General features: G+C 26.3%; 5 protein-coding genes across 8 annotated transcripts in view; 1 reads left to right on the top strand and 4 right to left on the bottom strand.

Annotated features, from left to right (window-relative positions):
- Nucleotides 1-1,980: 1,980 nt before the first annotated feature.
- LOC122856632 (probable WRKY transcription factor protein 1) lies at nucleotides 1,981-10,803 on the bottom strand. 4 transcript variants are annotated; one of them, XM_044158358.1, is made up of 6 exons: nucleotides 10,386-10,803; nucleotides 7,330-7,428; nucleotides 4,140-7,255; nucleotides 3,921-4,043; nucleotides 3,734-3,838; nucleotides 1,981-3,637 (listed from the first exon to the last, which is right to left on the bottom strand). In XM_044158358.1, the coding sequence occupies exons 2-6, from the start codon at nucleotides 7,394-7,396 to the stop codon at nucleotides 3,323-3,325; spliced, it is 3,726 nt and encodes a 1,241-aa protein (XP_044014293.1). In that variant the 5' UTR covers nucleotides 7,397-7,428; nucleotides 10,386-10,803; the 3' UTR covers nucleotides 1,981-3,322. The 4 variants fall into 4 exon arrangements, with proteins under 4 accessions (XP_044014293.1, XP_044014292.1, XP_044014290.1 ...); XM_044158357.1 differs by having other exon boundaries at nucleotides 1,982-3,637; nucleotides 10,216-10,803; XM_044158355.1 differs by lacking the exon at nucleotides 10,386-10,803 and adding an exon at nucleotides 8,055-8,387 and having other exon boundaries at nucleotides 1,982-3,637.
- A 404-nt stretch (nucleotides 10,804-11,207) lies between these two features.
- Nucleotides 11,208-11,824, bottom strand: LOC122856633 (uncharacterized protein KIAA1143 homolog). The gene is made up of 3 exons (XM_044158361.1): nucleotides 11,695-11,824; nucleotides 11,454-11,604; nucleotides 11,208-11,392 (listed from the first exon to the last, which is right to left on the bottom strand). The coding sequence occupies exons 1-3, from the start codon at nucleotides 11,803-11,805 to the stop codon at nucleotides 11,226-11,228; spliced, it is 429 nt and encodes a 142-aa protein (XP_044014296.1). The 5' UTR covers nucleotides 11,806-11,824; the 3' UTR covers nucleotides 11,208-11,225.
- Nucleotides 11,825-13,808: 1,984 nt separating this feature from the next.
- On the top strand, nucleotides 13,809-14,959 carry LOC122856634 (uncharacterized protein C1orf198 homolog). The gene has a single exon (XM_044158362.1). The coding sequence runs from the start codon at nucleotides 13,847-13,849 to the stop codon at nucleotides 14,720-14,722; it is 876 nt and encodes a 291-aa protein (XP_044014297.1). The 5' UTR covers nucleotides 13,809-13,846; the 3' UTR covers nucleotides 14,723-14,959.
- A 285-nt stretch (nucleotides 14,960-15,244) lies between these two features.
- LOC122856156 lies at nucleotides 15,245-16,574 on the bottom strand. Its single transcript, XM_044157849.1, has 4 exons — nucleotides 16,511-16,574; nucleotides 15,733-16,131; nucleotides 15,469-15,670; nucleotides 15,245-15,386 (listed from the first exon to the last, which is right to left on the bottom strand). Exons 1-4 carry the CDS (start codon nucleotides 16,572-16,574, stop codon nucleotides 15,251-15,253), a joined length of 801 nt encoding a protein of 266 aa, XP_044013784.1. The 3' UTR covers nucleotides 15,245-15,250.
- Nucleotides 16,575-17,216: 642 nt separating this feature from the next.
- The window catches only part of LOC122856635 (cadherin-related tumor suppressor), a 57,577-nt gene continuing 52,445 nt past the window's right edge, over nucleotides 17,217-22,348 (bottom strand). The window contains exons 8-9 of the mRNA XM_044158363.1: nucleotides 22,047-22,323; nucleotides 17,217-21,691 (exon numbers count right to left, since the gene is read on the bottom strand). Of these exons, the coding sequence (XP_044014298.1) occupies nucleotides 17,502-21,691; nucleotides 22,047-22,323 (4,467 nt within the window). The 3' untranslated portion in view covers nucleotides 17,217-17,501. The remainder of the gene's footprint in view (nucleotides 21,692-22,046; nucleotides 22,324-22,348) is intronic.

Raw genomic sequence — 22,348 nt, forward strand, 5'->3', positions numbered from 1 at the left:
TTATAATAATTTTATTTGTGAAATAAATAAATAAAAACCAAGGAAAAGCAGCAGCTAAGGAATTAATGTGAGCAAAGAAATTAGGTGGTAAGCAACATTATTTTTTTCCCGAAATAACTACATCAATAATTCTTTAGACATTTATTCATTTACCGAATGTTATTTTGTTTGTTTTAAACGATTTTTAATAATCAATAAAAAAAAATTTATGTCGGTAACAACAGTTCTTTTTGAAAAAAATATACCCGATATTTGTTAGAAAAAATATCGGATATCAATATATCGGGGTCAAAAAATATCGGCGATAATATATCGATATAATATCGGCCATTAAATATATCGGTGACTATATCGCGCACATCCCTAGTATATGTATATACCTATATATATCTAAAACCAGGTGGTGAGCACATGTGCCGGTTGAGTGTTGACATCGGAATTTTTTATTTTAACCCAAATGTCAATTAATTTAAAATAAAAAGCAACAATTATTTCAGATTGTATTAAAATCAATATATTTCAATATGTAAGTTAATAATATTTTATTTAATTGTTAATGTCATAAATATAAATAATCAACAATTAATTAATAAAATCTGAATATTAATATTATTGTGGTTATGTTTGTTGTTTTTCTATTTGTTTTTTAATTAATTTTCTCATTTATTAAACATTGATAAATATTATTAATCTTTATTTTTTTTTTCAGCTAATAATATATACATAATGATATATATATACATAATGAAGCCAAAATGGCTTTTTTTTAGTATCATATTTTTATCATGTAAGTTTAAACAAAAAAGTTTTATTATTATCATTACTTACCTGTTAAAAAAACCAAAATAGTATTTTTGTTATTTTTAAAGTGCATGAACGATATATAAAAAACAATGTTCTTATTTTTACAGTTCTGGGCCGTTACGAAGCAATCTCACATTTTACAGAAAAAACAAGCTTTCAAACTGTAATTAATCAAACAACTATTATTAAAAGAGAAAAATTTGATTTTATATTCGCAACCTTGAAGAACATAGAAATTAAAAGTAAATCAAAACATGTAACAGAAATACAACTTGAAATTGAAAAATTAATAAATGATAATTTAGAATCTGAAAATGAGAGCCGTTTCACACGTACAATACGGTTAGCGTGTGAAAGATTCATAAAAGAAAAAGAAAATCCTCGATTTTATTTTAATTTCGCTCACGAACTTAAAAAAAAATCTCGTAAAGTTAATCCACATCTCAAAAATATTATACTTACTAAAATAAGAAATTGCTTAGTAGAATGTTTAGTTATTTATCAAGAGATAATTTCAATCCGGATAATTAAGTTCATAATGGACTATTGGGGCTGGAACTTTCTGATTACAATCGCTTTCAATCAAATATTCTATATTATTAAAATATTCGTAAATCGAATATATTCGTAAATCGAATATATTCGAATTAATGATAAAATATTGCTGATTATTATTTATTGTATATGTCTATCAACTAAATACCCATAATCAAGTAATTTAACACCAACAAATGATTTTTAAATTGGACATTATTTATCAAATGTAAAAAAAAAAAATGAATGTTATTATATTAGTTAAATTTAAAAAATTGTATTTCTATTTCTATTTATAAAAAAAAATTAATTTAAATTATTAAAAATATTTATTCCTAGTTATTTATTCGAAATTGTTAAACAAGAATATACGTGCCTTTCCTCAGTAAAAATTTTATTATCTGAGTGTAGTCACGTATTTCTAAAACTACAAATTTGTCGTTATAAATATTATTAATAAATTTTGTTATATTTTATAAGATGTTTAAGAAACTAATTCAATAAATTATATATGAATTATAAATTAATTGTATCGACTAATTTTATCAGATGGTTAAGAAATTATTTTTTGTAATAATCATCTGCACTGTACCTATTTTTTTAGAGGTATGTATTGTGGAATTATTTTTTAATTATAAAAAAATTTTTTAATTTTTTGACTTTTTTTTTAATTTTTATTTATTTATTATGACAATTCATTGGGACAAAATAAAGTCCAATGTAAATAGATACACTTTACAGATTTTCTTTAATATTTTTCTTAAATTTCTTTTTTTTTTTTATTTATAATATTGAAATCAATTGTCCAATTAAAAATAATGACACTCACGTCTTATGAAAAAACATATCATATACACACACAGCAGTAGTTCATTATGTTATTGATTTATTAAATTGGGAGAAGAAAAAAAAAAAATTAAACAATTATAACAGCAATAAAACAATAATGAAATTATTTTTTTTTTTTTTTTATAATCATTACAAAAATATATTTAAATAATTATTCCCTTTTTTATTCAAATAACATTTAAAACAAATTTATTTTCTTTAAATTTTCTTTGTGTAATTATTATTTTTAATTTTTATCATAATTTAATTAACACTCGGATAAATCCATCATTAATTTTTAATAAAAAATAAGTAAATAATAATGTACTTTGTTTTTTTTTCTAATTTAAAAAAAATTTCTAAACTCATATTGTTTTCTTTTTTTTTTTTTTAAATGTTTTACAAATTATTTATTTTGTTTCATCAGAGAAAATAATAATAGTTTTTATTTTTTTTAAATCCCATAAAATATATTTATATATATAAACACTACTCTTTAAATTGTTTATTTATTTAATTATTGAATCACACGAGTAGTTCACACGACTAAAATTTGTGTAGGCGTTATTTTTAATTAATTTTAATTAATTAATCTGTAATAAGAGTTTTGCAGGATCAACCGAGGAGTCATACTGAAGGCAACTCTTTTTTATTTTTTTTCTTTTATATATATAATTTTTTGTGATTTAATAATTGTTATTATAATTATTTTTTTTAATTATTTTTACAGTCTATTTTCTTTATGCATGTCTGTTAACAACGATAAAAATTCTTAAATAAATAAATCGGCATAGTCATCATATTGATTGGAATAATATTACAGTCAACTAATTTTTTTTTCATGTGATTCCCGAGTGTATCCTATTATTTTTGTTTTTAACTATATAGATCACCATTTGTTTTATTTATTTATTTTTTTTTAAATAATATTATTTGTAATTTGTATGTATAATTAAATCTGATGTGTTTTTTTATTATTTTTTAAATGAAATCAACGATTTATTATTTACCGTTATTAAAAAGATTTGTTTTTTTATTTTACTTGTTTTTTTTTTTTTTTTATTTAAGATTAATATAAGTCGAGTACTTAATTAATTATTCAATTACGCGATATATTGATTGAGACAAGATTCACGTATCACTCGTCAGATGATTGCTATTTGTTTCTGCCTTGTGAACCACCACCAGATCTTGTCGTTGGTTTTGCTGGTTGTGGTATTATTGTTATTTCATCGTTAATTTTTAATGGCTTAAGAAGTGAATCACTTGATCTTGGTGATGGTGATGCTGGTGATGAATTTTTTTTATATTGTTTACTCTGTGCACTGTGAGCTGAATACACATGATTTTCAAATTGTTTATACATTCCGAATGTTGCTGTACATACTGTACATTTATAAGACAAATGAGCTGGTTTTAATGTCATCAAATGATCACGTGCAACATGATTTAATAGCTTCCATTGATAAACCTAGTTATTAAAAATAATAAATTAAATTAATTACCAATACATTATTTAATGTTTTATTTTATTATAAAATTTGTTTTTAAATTATGGTTAATTTACCTTTCCACAAGCTGGACAACGACCAGCATCTTTTCCTTTGTTAGCTGCCTCTTGCATACTGGATGTGACAAGTCCATGAGAACCAAGTAAATGTCTCTCCAAGCCCTGTTTTTTTTTAAATAATAAATCAAGATAATTAATACAATAATTGTTGTAATAAATTTAATTAATTTAATTAATAAATTACCTGATCAGTAAAGAATCTAAATTGACATTTTTGACAATTCAAAGGAGGTCTATTGTAAATCATCTTTGGATGTATTTTGACTTTGTGAATCCATTGCATATGATTACGAAGTTGTTCTAAATCCTACAGAATAAAAAAACAAAAAACAAATTAATAATAATAATAATAAATTAAATAAAAAAATATATTTAAAATAGAAAAAATAAAATAAATAATAACCTTGATGTAACCATCACAAATTTCACAAATAACAAATGTATTTTTTCCACCAGTTTTTGATGATGAACCAGATCCAGATACTGGTGTTTGTGATGTTGTACGTGGTAATGGTGTTATTGATATACTTGGTTGACTAAGTAGTTTTGCTGTTGGACTACTTTTTGAACTGACTGTTGTATTTGAGAATAATTGATTGCTACCAAATTGATATGATGTTGGAACTAATAGTCCAGATGATGTTGGTCTATACATCATACCAGGCATACTGTTATCTTGTCTAGAGGATCCACCACCACCTCCACCACCAGGTCTTAATCCTTTCATATCAGAAAATCTTGGTTGCATTGGCGGTCTTCCTCTACCACGTCCAGCTGATGGAGCTGGCAATAGTTTTGGTAATAATGGTTGTTGTCCTTTGGCACTCATAGCCATTGCCAATGCATTTGTATTAAGTGGTCCACCACTAGAATTTCTAGCACGATTTAATCTTGGTATTTTAGCTGGTGGCTCCCAATCACTTGATGGTTCTAAATTTTTTTCTGGTCTATATTTTTTAGCACATAATAATATGTGTCTTGTTAATTTACCCTTTTGATTATCTTCAAATGGACAATTTGGACATTGATGAAATGCTGGTCCTTTTTCAAGTCTACTACGTGTATTATGTTCAGCTTCCATATGAAAACGTATGTCATGAGGACTACGTACTTCCAATGGACAAAAATTACATTTATAAAGATAATTTTTCATATGCGGTGTTTCCAAATGATTTTGCATAACAAGTAATGATTCTGTTTTAAAATTACAAAATTCACATTTTTTCATTTCTAAACGGAATGGTTCATTATTTTCCTTACTAAATTCTAAATTTTTAATAAGTGAATTAATAGCTATTTGTGTTTCAGCTGATGCTTGTCCACCACCTCTACTTTGTTTACGTTTTTGTGTTCTTAATAAATCTGTTTGAACAAATTCTTGTACAAGATTAACACCAATTTGCATAAAAAATTTTCCTAATGGTAAATCAAAATATGTTTTAATTTTTTCATCAATTTTTTCATCATTTATTGATGATTTATCATCATTTATTGATTTATTATCATTTGTTGTTGTTGAATTATTATCATCATTATTTGTTTTATTAACATTATTATTATTATTACTAGAATTATCAACAATAACATCATCATCATCTTCATCATCATCATCAGAATCTGATGAATCATCATGATGATTATTAGCATCATCTTTTTTACCATCAGCACCACCACCACTTTCTTTTTTGGCTTTTTTTGCTTCACGTTTTTTTTCACGATCAATACGTTCACGTTCTTCAATACATTTATCAAGTTTTGTAACATATTCCTTCAATGGTATAACTGGTGGTTTTTCATAAACATATGGAACAATAAATGATGGTGCTTCAACAACAAACATATCATCAGTTAATGTTGGTAATATTTGTTGTTGTTGTTCATGTTGTTGTTGCTGTTGTTCATGATGTCTTTGTTGTTGATCATGATGTCTTTGCTGTTGTTCATGATGTCTTTGTTGTTGCTCATGATGTCGTTGTTGTTGTTGAAATTGTCGTTGTTGATGTTGATGATGTGCTGATGACGATGATGGTGTAATTGATGTTGATGATATTGTTATTGGTAATTGTGATGATGACGATGATGATGTCATTGGTACAGCAGTTATACTACTACCTAATTTTGATGTCATTTGATGAATTGATTTAGCTGTCATTGGTACAGGTGTTATGGTTGTTCTCATATTTGAATACATAGTTGTACCACTTAAATTAACTGGCATAACAGAAAATGAACTTGTACTTGATACTGAATGTGAATGTGATTTATTATTAATTGAATTATTTGATGAGGATGATGATGATGATACTGGTATACCACCACGTCCAGATAATATTGAATTTGTATCAATAATAACAAGTGTTGGTTCTTTTTTACCACCACCTTTTGATGATTTACTACCAGCAGCAATTTCAACAAGACGTTTTGTATCATTAACAACAATTGTTGTTTTATTATTATTATTATTAATTTTAATTGGTGATTTTAATAATAATTTTGTATTTTCTTTATCTTTACTATCAACAACAGCCAATGGATCTTCTGGTTTTATTTCTTCAATGTCAGAATTATCATCAATAACTTCTTCTGGTTCTTTTTCCGTATAACTAGTACGTTTTATATTACGTGAACTTCGTCTTGGTGTTATATTACTTAAATCAATTTGTTTACGTGACTTCTTTTGTTTTGACTCTTTGGGTGACTTTTCATCAGGCGTATGACCATTACTTTTATTGTCAATTATTTCTTCAATATCTGGACTTCCAATACTACTACCACCACTACCACTATCACCACCATTTTCTTCACATATTTTTAAATCAGAATTATTATCTATACTTGATATTATTTCAATACTTTCATTTAAATCATTATTATTATTACTTGTTGTTGTTGCTGTTGGTGTTGATTGATTAATTTCATCAGTTGATACTTTGGTTATTTTGACATTTGTACGATCTTGCAATACATTATCATCTAAACATTCAATATCAGATGTATTATCATGACTATCAACTTCCATCATTTCATCATCACCAGTATCAACTTGTAATGGATTTTCTTCGTACTCATCATCATAATCTTTATCATTTGTCACTGCACATAATACATTATTTTCATCACTTGCACCATCCTCTTCTTCTTCCTCTTCGTCATCTTTTTCATTATCATCATCATCATTTTGTGATGTCATTGCAACACTTGTATTATCTGGTGCATCATCAGCCTCAATATCATCATCATCCAGCCTTTCAACTTCTTCTTCATCATCATCATTATCATTATCATGTTGTTCTAGCCCCTCTTCTGCTTCTACAACTTCTGTATCATCTTCATCTCCTTCTGCTACTTCTTCAGCTTCTTCAACATTATCATTTGTCGCCTCTTTGCTTATATCATCAGCCACATCTGATGTTTCCATTTTATTATGTTCATCATCATCCTCATCGTCGTCATCAATTACTTCCATTTGTTGATAGTCATTTTCACATAAACCATTTACTCCATTTTCAATAACTCCATCTACAATAAAATATATAATAGGAATAAAATGATTGTATTTATTTACAATAGTAATTTTAAAAAATATAAAAAACCTTTTGCTATATCCGGAGTATCATTTGATTGGTCTTTGACCAAAGGGTCTTCCGACGTGCCTTCCATGGATCCACTTCTGCTGTTGTGTTCTATTTATCCTAGACAACATAAACATCATAAATATTATATTAGCAATTTCGAATAACAGCCAGATAAATTAAACAAAAACAAACATCTTTTTTTCTATATCACAATTGATCATAAGTGTTAAAATAGAATAAAAAAAAATTAATGATTATTGTTTTTTAAATTAAAAAAAATGATAGGCTCCAGCTTGCTAGTGTTACATGTGTTAGAAAAATAATAACTTGATATCCCGCCTGTTTTTAGTATCGTACTATTGAAATAAATTTGAATATGACATTTGATAAAATATGATTACTCAATATTGTTATAGCTAGAGATTGAGCTTGCTTAGCTCTTCTTGGTTTTTTATCCAAGACATACAACTTCTCCACGGACGGAAATAATAGACACAATTTTTCAAAATGGCGCTGCAAATTCCACACATATATACACACTTATATATATAAATAATATTAACTATCCAGCTACACAACAACAACTGATAATAATAATAACAATATGATGCTGATTATTTATTTATATTTATTTATAATTATTACATATTTATAAATTAAATAATTTAAATATAAGAATAAATATAAATAAATAAATAATAGATAAATTAAATTATAATAATTATTAATAATAATTTACATACACTGTTGCTAATGCAATTAGAATATTGTTTATCACAAATTAATAATAAAAAAATATAATTGCACTGGGTTAAATTGTTGCTGAAATTGTTGTTTGTTATTTAAAAAAATAAATAAACATCAACACATGATGAAAAACAACAACAACAACACAAAAACATCACATAAATATTATTACATATTAAAATGATAGTTTAAATGATGATAAATAGTTGATTATTAGTTGAATAATTTTAGAGAAACAAAAAAAAACACATAGACGCCAGACACAACGACCATGTACATCTACAAACTGTGGGTTGGTTGATGGTCCAATCCAACAGTTTTAGCGCTTCTCTTTGCTATGCATATGCGCGAAGCCAGTATATATTAAACAACGAATCAACGGATAATAAGAGAAGATGCAACAACCATTAAACCATGGAGATAAAAATTATAAAATAAGATAAATTTATTTTGTTATGTAAAAAATCAAGTGTATCACAATGTTGTGAGTGATAATACTTTTTGTTTTTTCTTCTCATCTTGGTAGGAGCCAACATACAGACAAAGATTTTATTTTATTTTTTTTACAATAAATGTAAAGATGTACTTGACATGATGATGATGATGACGAAGTAGATCATCATCATCTTCTTTGTCATAATTATCATCTGGACATCAATAGAAATAAAATTCAATAGAAATAAAATTGGAGTAAATTGAAATTTCGATTTACTCCAAAATATTAAATTTCGATCTCATTTAATATTATTGATGATAATTTTTAATGAATAAAGAAAATAATTTCATGAAATGATGATTATAGCTAAGGGGCATATTTTCAAATTCAAAGAATTCACGACCTACTATTCTATGAGGCCTTTCACCTCTAGTTTATTTTTTATTTTCTTCTTTAGAAAATATTTCTCTCTCGAAATAATTTTTTCGATTCAATTTCGACAAAGAAATATAGGTACTATTTCAACAATAGATATTTTTTTTAATTTTAAATTTTAATTATGTTATCAATATGTGAAATAAGGGTGATGAAAAAAAAATTGAATTTAAATCGAAATGCAAATGTCTTGGCAAAAATTGGTCCATTTATTGATTATATATATTATGTTTTTTTTTTTTCCTCCATTTATGCTGGAATAATTGTCAGGGTTGTACTGGAGACGAAAGGGAGGAATAAATGGGGATGAAAAATATTAATTTAGCAAAAATAGACTACATTTGCAAGTTGAAATTAAACACCAGGTGGCAGTTGCGTTGTATGAGAGAGGAGAGGAGAGAAAAATTATAAAAAAATACACACCAAGAGAGCGAGGGACGTGGTTTTGAAAAAAAAAAAAAAAAAAATTATTAATGGTGGCTCTCTCTAGCAAGAGAGAGAGAGAGGAAAGAGAGACCAAGTGATCCTTACAAGGGGCGCGATAAAAAAAAAGAGAGAATCAGAGAGAGAGCGAGAGAGGAGAGAGAATAAAAAAAAAAAAAAAAAAAGATATGGAACGCCAAGTTAACAAGTAAATGTTGCCAGCGTCATCAATTAAATAATTTATTTCCCAATCAAAACAATAATTTTTTGTATTTTAATTACTGTCAACAAAAAAAAATTAATTAATTTATCAAAAAAAGCTACAATTAATTGTTTTGCTTAAAAAGACATAATAATTTAAAAATACAAATAAATGACCTAGAATATATATTTGATATTTTGATGAAGCAATGAAATAAAAATAAATAAAAAATAAAAATAAGGGTCATCCTGAATGAAACAGCAAATGGAAAATGATATGGTACCATGTTGTCTTAGCACGTCCCTGATTAAAATATCATGATACGAGTTTTGTTGTAATTATTAAATGACATATGCTTGATAAATAATTAATTAAATAACAACAATTACCTATCAAATTTATAAATAACAAATTCTTCATTAATTTTTTTTTCATATTTAACATGGTACTCGCGAGAGTGATGTATCATTTGGCACGTGGGTAATTCAAAAATTAATAATAATAATAAAAAAAGGTGTGAATCATAAAGGAGATAAATTAAGTAAAAAAAAAAAAGCACCATGTTGTTTTTTGACAATCATCAAATGTGCTCCAATGCATTGAAAAAAATTATTATGAATTTTTTAAAAAATAAATAAATGAAAATGTTGATGAATCTTACAGAGAGTAGTAGTAACCAGCTGGTGTGTTGCAAATAAAATAATTCACTCAACAAGATATAAATATAAACTTTATATAAAAAAAAAAAAAAAAAATGATTATTTATTAAATTGTTATAAATATAAAAAAGTAATAATAAACACAAATAGTAGACGTCATTAATGCACACACCTTTTTAATTTTGTTTGTTAATTATAATCTTCCTGATTGTTGTCCACACTATTATTTGGATATATTATTATGTACACCACGCTTTTTTGATTTTGTTAAATAAAAAAAAAGTTACTCTTTCTCGCGAACACACACACGAGTTTGCAAGTTTGACTAATGCCGCGCGCTTATTCAAACATAATCATCTGTTGTTGTTCAGACAAATGTTATTGTATAAAATTTATAAATAATAATTTAATAACATAATTAATATTATTAGGATAATTTATAATTATTTAAAAGTATTATTATTAATATTTATTTAACACAATGGACGTCAGAAAGTGACCTATTGTCTGTCTCTTGGTTTATCGTCGTCGACAACTACCAAAATGGCGATGGTTGTTTCAGGGCATTATCACGTGACCGTTATTATTATTTTAATGACGACGTCGTCGTCGTCGTCCTCGTCGTCGTTTATAGTTTATACCCCATGTAAGAGAGTCTCTCCTCTCTCATATTGATCACGTGACTTGTCTCTCTTGATGCTTGTCTCTCCTTCCTCTCTCTGTAATTATATTTATTTTTTAACCAATCAAATTATTACAAATTGGATTTTTATTATTTTAAAAAATCATAGAACAACTATAGTTTTTAATTATTATCATTTTTTATATCAAACTTTGTTAATTACAATACTTTTTGGTGTTCTATTTATAAATTTTTTTATTTCAATTTTATATAATAAATATAAAAAAGTCTGTTTGTTTTTCTTCTTTTTTTTTTTGATTTTCTATTTTTCTATTTTTTTACAACAATGTTATGCTTAATTAATTAGCTAATATTATTTACAAATTAGGATTATTCATTGTCATCATCATCAAATGACAATAATGATTTAGTAGTTTTTGTTGTTTTTATTTTTTTTTTTGGCTTAGAAATATTGTCATCAGTCTTGTCATCTTGATGTTTTGATTTTCTATTGAATAATATTCGTTTCGATAAATCAGCTGGTGCTTGTAACTCTTCTGTAAAATAAAATTACCATTATAATTTATATTTATTAATTGTTAACAGTAATTGACATACCTTCTTCTTTAGCTTTTTTATAATTTTCAACTTCATCAAGTGTCATATCACCATTTTTCAGGACAACAACAACTGGCTCTTCTTCAGCTGGATTTATTCTTTCATCATCACTTTCAATATCTTCATTTTCATAGCCTGGAAATACTCCTCTCTTTTAAATAAAAAAAAAATAACAACAATTATTAATAAACACATAACAATTTTAGTTGAATTAAATTACAAAAATAAATTAAATTAATACTTTTGTTTCAACAGTTGGTCCCGCTTTGTATCCAGCTTGTTCTTTTAATTCACGTAAAAACTTTGGTTCACTTGGCTTCATATATGCTACATTGTGTTTTTTTTTTGACATTGTTTATGTGTCAAGAATAATTAATATATATATAATATTAATATATAATTAATATTCACACTATATAATCGTAAACAATTTGTGAAAATAATAAAAAAAATTAAGCTCAACCAATCAAGCTCAACTTTTTATATGTTTTGTTTTTATATATGTATTTTTTTTTTTATGAGAAGCCCTTAAAGTCATGAGAATTTTAGAATTTGACTGCCGCGTTGCTACAAAGTCGGAACATTTACTACTGATTACCTACAAACAATAATTTGTGTTCCGGCCGTGTGGTAGCACGGCAGTCAAATTCTTGAATTCTCATGACTTTCTTATAAAAAAAAAAATATTTTCAGTTAAAAAAAAATAATTTCAGTGAAAAAAAAATTACATGTGTGTTGCTCCTGTTTTATAACATTTTACAAGGAATTTTTTAATAACAAATTGCAACAATCAGGCGTTCATTTACAATAAATCTCTTAAATAAATCACTGACTTATATTTTGAGTGATAAATTATTGTCGGATGTCAAAGATTATAGCCAAAAATTAATATTTTTTAAAGTGCCCAAAAGCAGCACCTACCATTAAAGCATTAACCTTAAAATTAATCAAAATGCTTATTAATCTAATAATCGGTATAGAAATATTCGCATCAATTTTTTTATTCATGAATAAAATTCTAACTAAAAGTGGTTCATGTCAAGTGTCAAATAAAGGTATGTTTAAATATAAGGAGTAAATAAATTGTGAAATAGGTTTTCTTAATATATACCGCCATCGAGATCCGAAAAAATGACCCCATAAAGCGTAGTGTCCACTGTCCACACGCAAGTTTTTCGTGCAAGGCCTTGCATGAAAAAGCTTGCGTGTGGACACTACGCTTAAGTTGAATGTGTCGTTTCATTGTAGACAATATCTCTATCGCTGTCTATCGCAGACTTTTATGTCCATTAAAAGGCGCTTTCTTTTATGTATTAAAAATTAAGAATTATGTTTTTTTTCAGGAGACATTCAATTTCATGCTACTCTTATCCAACATTTAACTAAAAACGATAAAGATGATTTAACAAAAGAGGTTATTGTAGCTGTCGATAATATTTGGGAATTATTTATCAATACATGTGCATCACCAACTCCCAATCATGACGATATTTCAATGACGGTAGATATCCTTGAGACAGCCATTCACCAATTTTTTCCAAAATACGGAGGGGATTATTTTGGATTAATGCTTTGGACAATTATAGAAAAGTTAAAGAACTACGAAAGTGAAAATTTAAAAAACGATTGTCACATAACCTTACTCAAAGAAATAATATATTATAGAAAATTAACTAGTCTATCAAAAAAATATATAGACAATATAATTTATCAACTTGAATATAATTATTATGAAAATAAGTTTGACTTGATCTTCAAAATAAAAAAGTGGATAAATACAATTTCTAAAAGTTTGATAGTTCAAGGTTTATATTATCAATGCCACACCGAAATTATCAGTAAAACAATTGATTTCCAAGATTGAGAGATTAAACATTTTTTGTTGTATAATTTATAAATAAATAATTAAAATAGTTATATAGTAAAAAATTGTGGTGTAGTTATTACTTTGTATACGTTCTTTCATCAATTTTTTGTTGGCGGCGCATCAACTTGGCGCATCATGACCTTTTTGGTGAAAATCAGCCTTAAAAAGACTTGCATGATATTTCTATAGCGTGGAGACACCGCTTAATAAATATGCAAATAAAGCTGTCAAGCAATGTGTCATACACTCATATGTACTGTCATGTTGTTTACATGCTTGATTAATCATCACGCCTCGTTAATTGTTTGTTTGTTTGTTTTTTTTTTTTTTAATTCAATTAATTAATCAAGCCCAACAACACTCTTCATGCGTATCAAATATCAATCAATCAGCATAGTAAGTAAAAATAATTTTTACATACTTGATAAACAAATTAATCAACAATTGAACTTTTTATTTTTGTTTCTAGACTTGTTTAAATTATAACAACTAAAAATTTTATTGTTGAGTAATAATTAAATTAAAAATGAGTACAAAATCAATGAGCTCATGTGCTGATGATTATTTTTTTAATATAAATACACTTGCTCGTCGTATTGGTGATGACATTGAATCAACAAAAGATGCATATGAAGGTTTATGGAGTACTTTAAGTTTAACTGAAAAAAATCAAGCAATTGATGAAATAATAATTCAACCAGAGGTTGCTATTAAATATACAATTAAAAATATTGATACATGTAATAAAGATTTACCAGAATGGTATCCAAAATTACGAATCCAAACTGGTCTTAAACATGTTATTGATGAGACTGGCTCGACATTACGTTGGCGTGATGAACATTCTGGTCCATTTTCATTTATGACAAGATCACAAATGAATCTAAGTATACTCGATAATTCTGATAAACAAATTAATGATTATGATCAAGTTTCACCACATTTTACAAGTCCAATCAAAATTGATGATAGTAGTTTTGATTGTAGTCTAACAGACTATAGTCCATCATCAAATCAAACAAGTTTTTATCAATCAGAAAGTTATTCAGACAGTGTATTTAAAACAAATGACACAAGCAAAATAAATGACAATACAACAACAAGTGGTAATATATTTACAAAACTCATGAATAAAACATCATTATCTAAAAATCAAAATGATGATATGGAAAGTTTAGTACCACAACGTAATATTGTTAAAACATTAAATAAAAATGTTATATTTACAAATAACAAAAATCAAATTAATAATAATATTAATGCTAGACAAAAATCTGGTGATATTAATGAAACAACAAATCTTCTTGATTCATCAAGTTCACACAGCAGCTTCCAATCATCGCAAACAACTCAAGACGATGGTATTCCAAAGACTGGATTTGAATTTTTAGATAATTGGTAATGATTTATCAATCAACCAAGTATTTACAACAAGTATTAAGTATAACCCAACATTTATATAACATTAAGTATATTAACTTTGTATTAATTTTTTTTTTTTATACATGACTCCAAAGATAGCATAGACTGATTAAGCAGTTGAACAATTTTTCATTTAGATTTTAATTACTAATTAATGTACAAATAACACGACTATTATGTCGAATGAATTTTTATTTAAAAGTCATTTATAATTGCCTAAAAATTTTTTATATAATCCATTTGTATTGCTAGTGTAGTATTTTTTAAATTTAAAATAAAAAATAATTATAGAAAATTTGTATTGCATTTTATTGTGAAATAGTAAAATTTTTAAAATCGAAATTCGAAATTTGAGAATTATTTCGATTAAGGGATTAATTTATTTCATTAAAAAATACTCATAATAATTAAAAATTATTCAATTAAAAATATATAAAATACGTCAGCCTAATTCTAAACTAAAAAAATAAATAAAAATAAGTTTGGTATATTTTTTTTTTTATTTTTTCTATTCATAACAATATATTCCAGTATTAAAATACGTAAAAAATGCCTGAACAGTATTAGAAGGTCCAAGTGATGGTTCTTTGCCTGGACATTGATATAAAATTCCAGCTGCACATTTTTCAATTTCTCCAAGACGACTGAAACATTTAATTTAAAAAAACAATTACTTTAATTAATTAAAACTACCTGTTAATTAATTTTTTAAACAAAAAAATTTACCTGCACTGTTCAACATTTGTTGATTTAACTTCAAAATAATCTTTAACTCCCAAAAGTATATCCAGCATAATTCCAATTCTTTCATTATTATTTTTAAATAAACTTTTTTTAAACATACTTGCTATAAATAATTCAATGTTATCCTTTGAACATTTCGAATTGTTTATTTTATCCAAATAACAATCGTAATTTTTAGCAATATCTAAAAATAAAAAAAACGTTTAATAATCATTTAATTTTAATTAATTAAAATTATCAACTCACTTGTTATTTGTTCTCCATTTTTAGAACACAATGAATTTATAAATACATTTGTCATATCATAAAATCTATTATATTGATTTTTCATCATTTTACTTTCATCAGATATCAATAAATCAGTATAACTTTTCATACATCCAAGTAGTGCTGGTACATCATTACAGACAACAGCATAATTAACACCAATGTTAAAAAGTTTATTCAATTCATTGTCTTCACGATGTGTTGACTGAGCAATAATATTAGCTGTACACTTTTCTAATTTTTTACGATTTGCTGTTAGAAATGTTTTTAGTAAATTATCGAAAATCAATTTATTTTCCTGGGCAGTAACATCATTTTGTTCAATAATTGATTTTGCTTCTAATTGCAATTCTTCATTATAAATATTTCGACACTGGCCTGGAATTTAAAAATTAAAAACAATAGTAATTATTTTATTTATCAAATCGAAAAAAAATTATCTAGAAATTTATTTATTTATTTATTCATTGGCTTTGATTGTTCTAGTATTATATAATTAAAAAAAAAATATTGAATAAATATAAATGCATTTTAGTGCAGTAAAAATCCAGGTATATTTTATTGATCACGTGATGCCAGTCACGTGATATAATTTTTACCTGAGAATGAATTTTGTGCAATTTTGTGAACATGTGCAGTTCAGCTGATGAAATATTTATCAATCAAAAAAGAAAAAATAATATAAAAGTTATATTTTCTAATAAATAAATAAATTGAGTAAATAGGGAAAATATTTATAAATTTATCTAGACAATACCTTGATGAATCATTGCTGATATGATGCTGACAAGTACCAAGATCATTTGTTTTGTCAAATCCATACTGATGTTGTTGTTGTTTAATTAATTTATAATGCTATTTAATTTCTATATTTATTAATTTATTTTTACTGTTTTTTAGCAACAGTTTAGAGTATTTAATTGTTTAAATAATATATTTAACCTGGAGAAATGTCACGACGCGGTAAAAGCAAGGGCTGAACTGAAAAATTTTTCGTTTTGTATTTTAATTTCACTTATTACCCATGACCACAAACAGAGCTTCTGTATAGAGTTCGAAGAAAAAAAAAATATTCGAAATGCATTGTCCAGCTTCATTCAGCGAAAAAGGGTTTCAAAATTTAATGAAAGAAAAAAAAAAAAAAAAAGAAAAAAAAGGAGAAGGCATATCGAATAATTAATTTATTTTTTTTACATAAATAAATTGAAAGAATTTTATTATAAAATTTTTTTATTTAAAAAAAAAAAACATATTTACAAGTGTGCTCACAATATTAATACAATAATTTACAACATTTGACTCTATAAAATATTAATTATTAAAATTTATTATTTATATTACGTTGTTTTATTTATTTACTCTTTTTTATTTATTTTTTTTCGTAATAATTATTAGAAGAAAAAAAAAATTCATTAAATCAGTCTTACAAATCAAAATTTAAAAAAAATAATGAAATTAATATTTTTCTTCTTCTTTTTTTCATAATAATATGGCTATCAATAATAATTTTTTACTATAAATTATATACAGTAGTCGAATCATATACCTATACATTTGTTTTTTGTATAACAATTTTGTCAATTAATAAAAAAATTAATGGCACAAAAATTATGTGCTTCATGGGAAGACGAATAAAAGGATTTTTTTTTCTATTATTTTAATTTGAAACTTAAATATCTATTAACAACTAAAACCAATAATTAATAATTTTTAATTTACAATGTTTCATAATGGCAAAATATTATTAATCAAACATATTCTTCGGATGTTTTAGGAATATTAGCAGGAAGTCTAAGACCATTTGATACATGACTTGATGCATCAGGCAATTCAGCAATATCAATAAATACACCAACAAGACTTTCAACATTAAGACCCCAATTTAATAAATAATCCCAACTTAGTGCTGTATTTGTTGATGGTGATCCATTGCTATTTGGTCTATATAAATTACTCATTTGAGTTGACAAATCATCATCAGATGCAACAAGTGTACTCAATGAACCTTTAAATGAACTATCAAAACCATCATAATTGACATTTTTAGTTTGTGGTGATTCATTACTTTGAATAACTTGTTCATCATCTGTTTTACTATATAAATTATCTGATCTTTTATCACCAACAAGTGAATTATTATCATATTCAATTTCTGAACATGTAAAACTATCATTTTCACTTTCATCAGTTGTTGACGAGTGACGTCTTTCAAGTCTTTCAAGTCTTTCAAGTCTTTCTGTTGGTGGTGTATGTCTACGATGAAGATGTAATGGTAAATGTGAATTATGTGATGTCGGTGGTGGTCCTCTAGCTTCACTTGATGAACTAACAGCTTCTAATGTTGATACAAGACTTGATACTCTTGGTCGTGAATTTAATCTTTCAATGTCTTCAGCAGTTAAACCCATTGGTCCACCAGAACCATTACTACTACTATTACTAATATTATTGCTATTATTAATATTATTACCAATATTACTATTACTATTATTACTAATATTATTAATATTATTATTATTATTTATATTGTTAATACTATTATTATTATTATTAGAATTATTATTATTTTCATTTGCTGATTGTGTTGCTTTACGACTAGCTGTTGAACCAGATAATTGGCTCATTATTGGTGAATTTAAACTTCTTTCACTGTTTGAATTTAATGCATCTTTACCAACACCACCAGAGCTTGATGTTGTTGCTAATAATGCTGATTGATATGGTTTACCACTAATATCACGTAGTGTTAATATTCTCGTTTGTTGTGATGATAATTCACTGCTTGGTGATAAACGTGCAAGTGGTGTACTTTGTAATAATTTTGGTGCTGGTCCTGATGGTTGACCACCGACATTTGGTGATTGCATTGATCTAGGTGGAAATGGTGCATTATGACGATGTTGTTGTTGTTGTTGTGATTGTGATTGAGATTGTGATTGTTGTTGTCCATTATGTTTATGATGATTATTATAATTATTTATTGTTGGTGGTGGTGTTGCTTTGTATTTTCGCATGCCATCTCTGTAGCCTTTGTAGTGATAAACAATATCAATATCACTTGGTGCTATTGAACTTGCATTTTCTAAATCATAATGCTCTGGCATATCTGTATCTTGTTGTTGCTGTTGCTGTTGTTGATTATGTTCATGTGAATGAAGTGAATTTTGTGTTGGTGATGATATTAATGATGGATGTTGTTCATCTCTTATTAATGGATTTTTTCCAATTTCACGTTCAATAATATCTGGACGTTGTTGTCTATTATGTTCATTATTAATTTCTCGTTCTTTAAATTTTTTTGATATTAATTCTGGTCCAAGATGTCCCATACCAATTCCCATGCCCATTCCCATACCCATTCCCATTCCCATACCCATACCAACACCACGTAAATCAGATGTATCTGATATATATGTATTTTCATGTCTTGACATAATATTATCATTGACATTACCATGTGAATTTGTTAACATTGTATTTGTATTTTTATTAACACTTGGTGGTAATATTTTTTCCTTGTTTTGTCGACGTAAACGAAATACAATAAAACTAACAAACATTGCAATAATTAGCGTTACAAAAAATACAATAATAAGTGTTATACCAATTGACAATGGATCAGCAACTGTTGCTGCACTTATTCCAATAAATCCTCGACAACCTTTACCAATTTTTCCATGATGAATGACATCTTTAAATATTGAGCCAGAACCATTGAATGGTTGAATTTCATTGTTAATTGTAAAATTAGCTAAACAACCTTCAAAATTTTTGATAAAACCATTTTGATGATATCTGTAATCTTCACGTATACCACCAATAAATAATACTGATAAATATGGATCAAGAAAATCATGCACACCAGCTGAATCAAGCTCATCACCAATTAATACATTATCAATTAATAAACGTATACTTCTTGATTGTGATATTATCAATAAATTATGCCATTTACCATCAGCCAAACCAGCCAAACCATTATTGTCAATTGTTCCAGTCATATTAACAGCTGAACCGAGCATTGAATAATATATCAATTGTCCATTTTTCAATTCAATTGATGTATAATAATTATTTGTTGCAGCATACAGTAATACACCATTTTGTTTAATTGTTTTGAACATTAAACTAATTTTTTTAGTTGTATTTATAATTTGATATGAGTTATTTGATTCATATTCAGTTGATCTTGTCATACGTTTATTATTATTCCACATTGTACTACCATCATAAATATTATCCAATAATTGCATACGTTTATGTTTTTCTGATATTTTAAATTCAATGAAACCATTGTCAGATAAATTAATTGGTTCAATTGCAGAATGACAATTTGGTGAATAAATATTATGACTACATTCACATGCCACCTGATGCCATTTATCATAACATTTTTTATTGCTACCACAAATTGTATTGTCATTAGTTTGACAAATACTTTTTTCATTTCTTGGACATGTATTTTTAATGCCTCTTGATGATAATGGACTAGTGAGATTTAGTGATCTACCATTAATTGATACTGAATGTATACAACCAACAAAATCATCTGAATGTACTTGTCCAGGTCTTTCAAGTATTGGATCAGCATTTATTAAACCACCAATTAATAATGGATTATTATTAAAATTAAGTGTTGCTGTTAAACCAGTATCATCAGCGTAACATGTATTATCACCAGGTTGACAATCATCACAATAATCACCATTTTCACGACAATTTGATACACTCAATGATACAACACGTCCATTTCTTGTTGCTGTTATTTTTCTCCATAGTCCATCATTTAATAGCTCATTTGAATTAACATGTATTTTAGTTATAGCACTTCTAGCACCACCATATGAAAATGATATTTTACCATTAATTAATTCAAGTACAATAAAATCAGAACGTCCACTTGATTGTCCACCATAATTATATAATAATAATGCATTATATTTAGTTGTTGAAAATATAATTGTAATGTCATTTGTGTTTGAATCAAGTGATGGAAATGACATGTATGATAATTCATGAAAACCAAATGTTGAACGTTCACAGTGTCTACCATAATGTCCCTCAGGACAATTACATTGATAACCAGGTTTTTGACTAACACAAATACCATCATTTAAACATGGATTTGGTCTACATGAATCAGTTATTGCCTCACAGTGGTTACCACGATAACCAGCACGACATAAACAAAAAAAACTTGAACCATCAGGACTAACTTTACATGAACCACCATTTCTACATGGATTTGATGCACATGCATCACCTTTTTCTAATTCACAATATTTACCATCACGATTTGATGGACATGAACATGAAAATTCATGACCAATTCTACGGCATTGACTACCATATAAACAGGGTGATGGTAAACAAGGATCTTGTCTACGTTCACATTTTAAACCGGTAAAACCATCTTTACATTTACAAATTATTTCATGTATAACCCGAGGTGATGTGAATATTAAACTTTGACTATTTATTATTCTTGTATCATCATAAACAATCAATTGATTATTACATATACCACCATTATCACAACCATCATTTTCACATGGTGAATAATTTATTATTATATTTTTACCATTTAATAAATTTTGTATTTTATCAAATTTATTAAATAATAATTTTGTAACTTGTTGTTTTGTTTTGAAATTATTATTTGTTGTTTCAATGGCAATATAAATATTTAAATTTCCATCATTTTCATCAATGCTATATATCATCAGTGTATCATCAACATCAGAATCATGTTGTAACATATCAAGTAATGGACGATAATGAATTGCCAAAAATTCAGATGCTGTTAATCTTGATATTTGTAGTGTCACTGTATTTTCAACAGTTGTATTTTTAAATATTAAAAATTCAACAGTTACCTTGGAGACAACATCTGGATGCCGACCATCATTACCAGATACACTCAATGAGTATCCGAGGCCTGAAATAATAATCAATAAATAAATTACAATTATTATTAACATGTTAATCGAAAAAAAAAAAAAAATTACATAATTATTTTAAATATTAAATCAAGACAACAACATTATCAAAACAAACTGTTGGTCAATCAGTTAACACGCTATATTTTTTATTTCATTGCTTTTGAAAAAGATAGTATACTTATTTATTTATTTTTTCATTTTATATATTTATTTTTACGTTCCATGAATTATTCAAACACAGTGAGTGCTCTTTCGCGAATGCCCGGCACTAATTTATGAACTTTCACAGAGTGGCCTGCTGTTTGTGATGTTGTTATTTTTGTTATTATTTTTATGCTATATAATACATACCGGGGGTAATTTTGTTGGTATGTAAATCGCAAGCGTTTGGTACGCCAAGTATACCGGAATTGGAGCCCTGAAGTATTTTGCATGTATAGTCGCCGGTGGTATCAGGATCATTTGGATGTACATCAGCTATTTTTCCCATGGGTATTTTACCATTGTATGAATATACCATAACATGAACTGAACGTGGTGTTGATGGACTATCATTTTCATCCAAAACCATTATTGTCACTGTATGTTCACTTTTCATTTTAGGTAAACCTGAATCTTCCACTTCAATCTAATTTAAATAATAAAAATAACAA

Source organism: Aphidius gifuensis, linkage group LG5 (assembly GCF_014905175.1).
Source record: "Aphidius gifuensis isolate YNYX2018 linkage group LG5, ASM1490517v1, whole genome shotgun sequence".
In the NCBI taxonomy this organism is placed as follows: Eukaryota; Metazoa; Arthropoda; class Insecta; order Hymenoptera; family Braconidae; genus Aphidius; species Aphidius gifuensis.

Bases quoted from the DNA above. Each gene is read 5' to 3' on its own strand.
- LOC122856632 (XM_044158358.1), bottom strand. From the start codon at position 7,396: ATGGAAGGCACGTCGGAAGACCCTTTGGTCAAAGACCAATCAAATGAT. The intron at 7,256-7,329 runs GTTTTTTATATT...ATTTTATTGTAG, and splicing joins TACTCCGGATATAGCAAAAG to ATGGAGTTATTGAAAATGGA. The intron at 4,044-4,139 runs GTTATTATTTAT...TTTATTCTGTAG, and splicing joins TTTGTGATGGTTACATCAAG to GATTTAGAACAACTTCGTAA.
- LOC122856633 (XM_044158361.1), bottom strand. From the start codon at position 11,805: ATGTCAAAAAAAAAACACAATGTAGCATATATGAAGCCAAGTGAACCA. The intron at 11,605-11,694 runs GTATTAATTTAA...TTTATTTAAAAG, and splicing joins GACCAACTGTTGAAACAAAA to AGAGGAGTATTTCCAGGCTA. The intron at 11,393-11,453 runs GTATGTCAATTA...TTTATTTTACAG, and splicing joins TAAAAAAGCTAAAGAAGAAG to AAGAGTTACAAGCACCAGCT.
- LOC122856634 (XM_044158362.1), top strand. From the start codon at position 13,847: ATGAGTACAAAATCAATGAGCTCATGTGCTGATGATTATTTTTTTAAT.
- LOC122856156 (XM_044157849.1), bottom strand. From the start codon at position 16,574: ATGGATTTGACAAAACAAATGATCTTGGTACTTGTCAGCATCATATCA. The intron at 16,132-16,510 runs GTATTGTCTAGA...TTTAAATTCCAG, and splicing joins ATCAGCAATGATTCATCAAG to GCCAGTGTCGAAATATTTAT. The intron at 15,387-15,468 runs GTAAATTTTTTT...TAAATGTTTCAG, and splicing joins ACAAATGTTGAACAGTGCAG to TCGTCTTGGAGAAATTGAAA.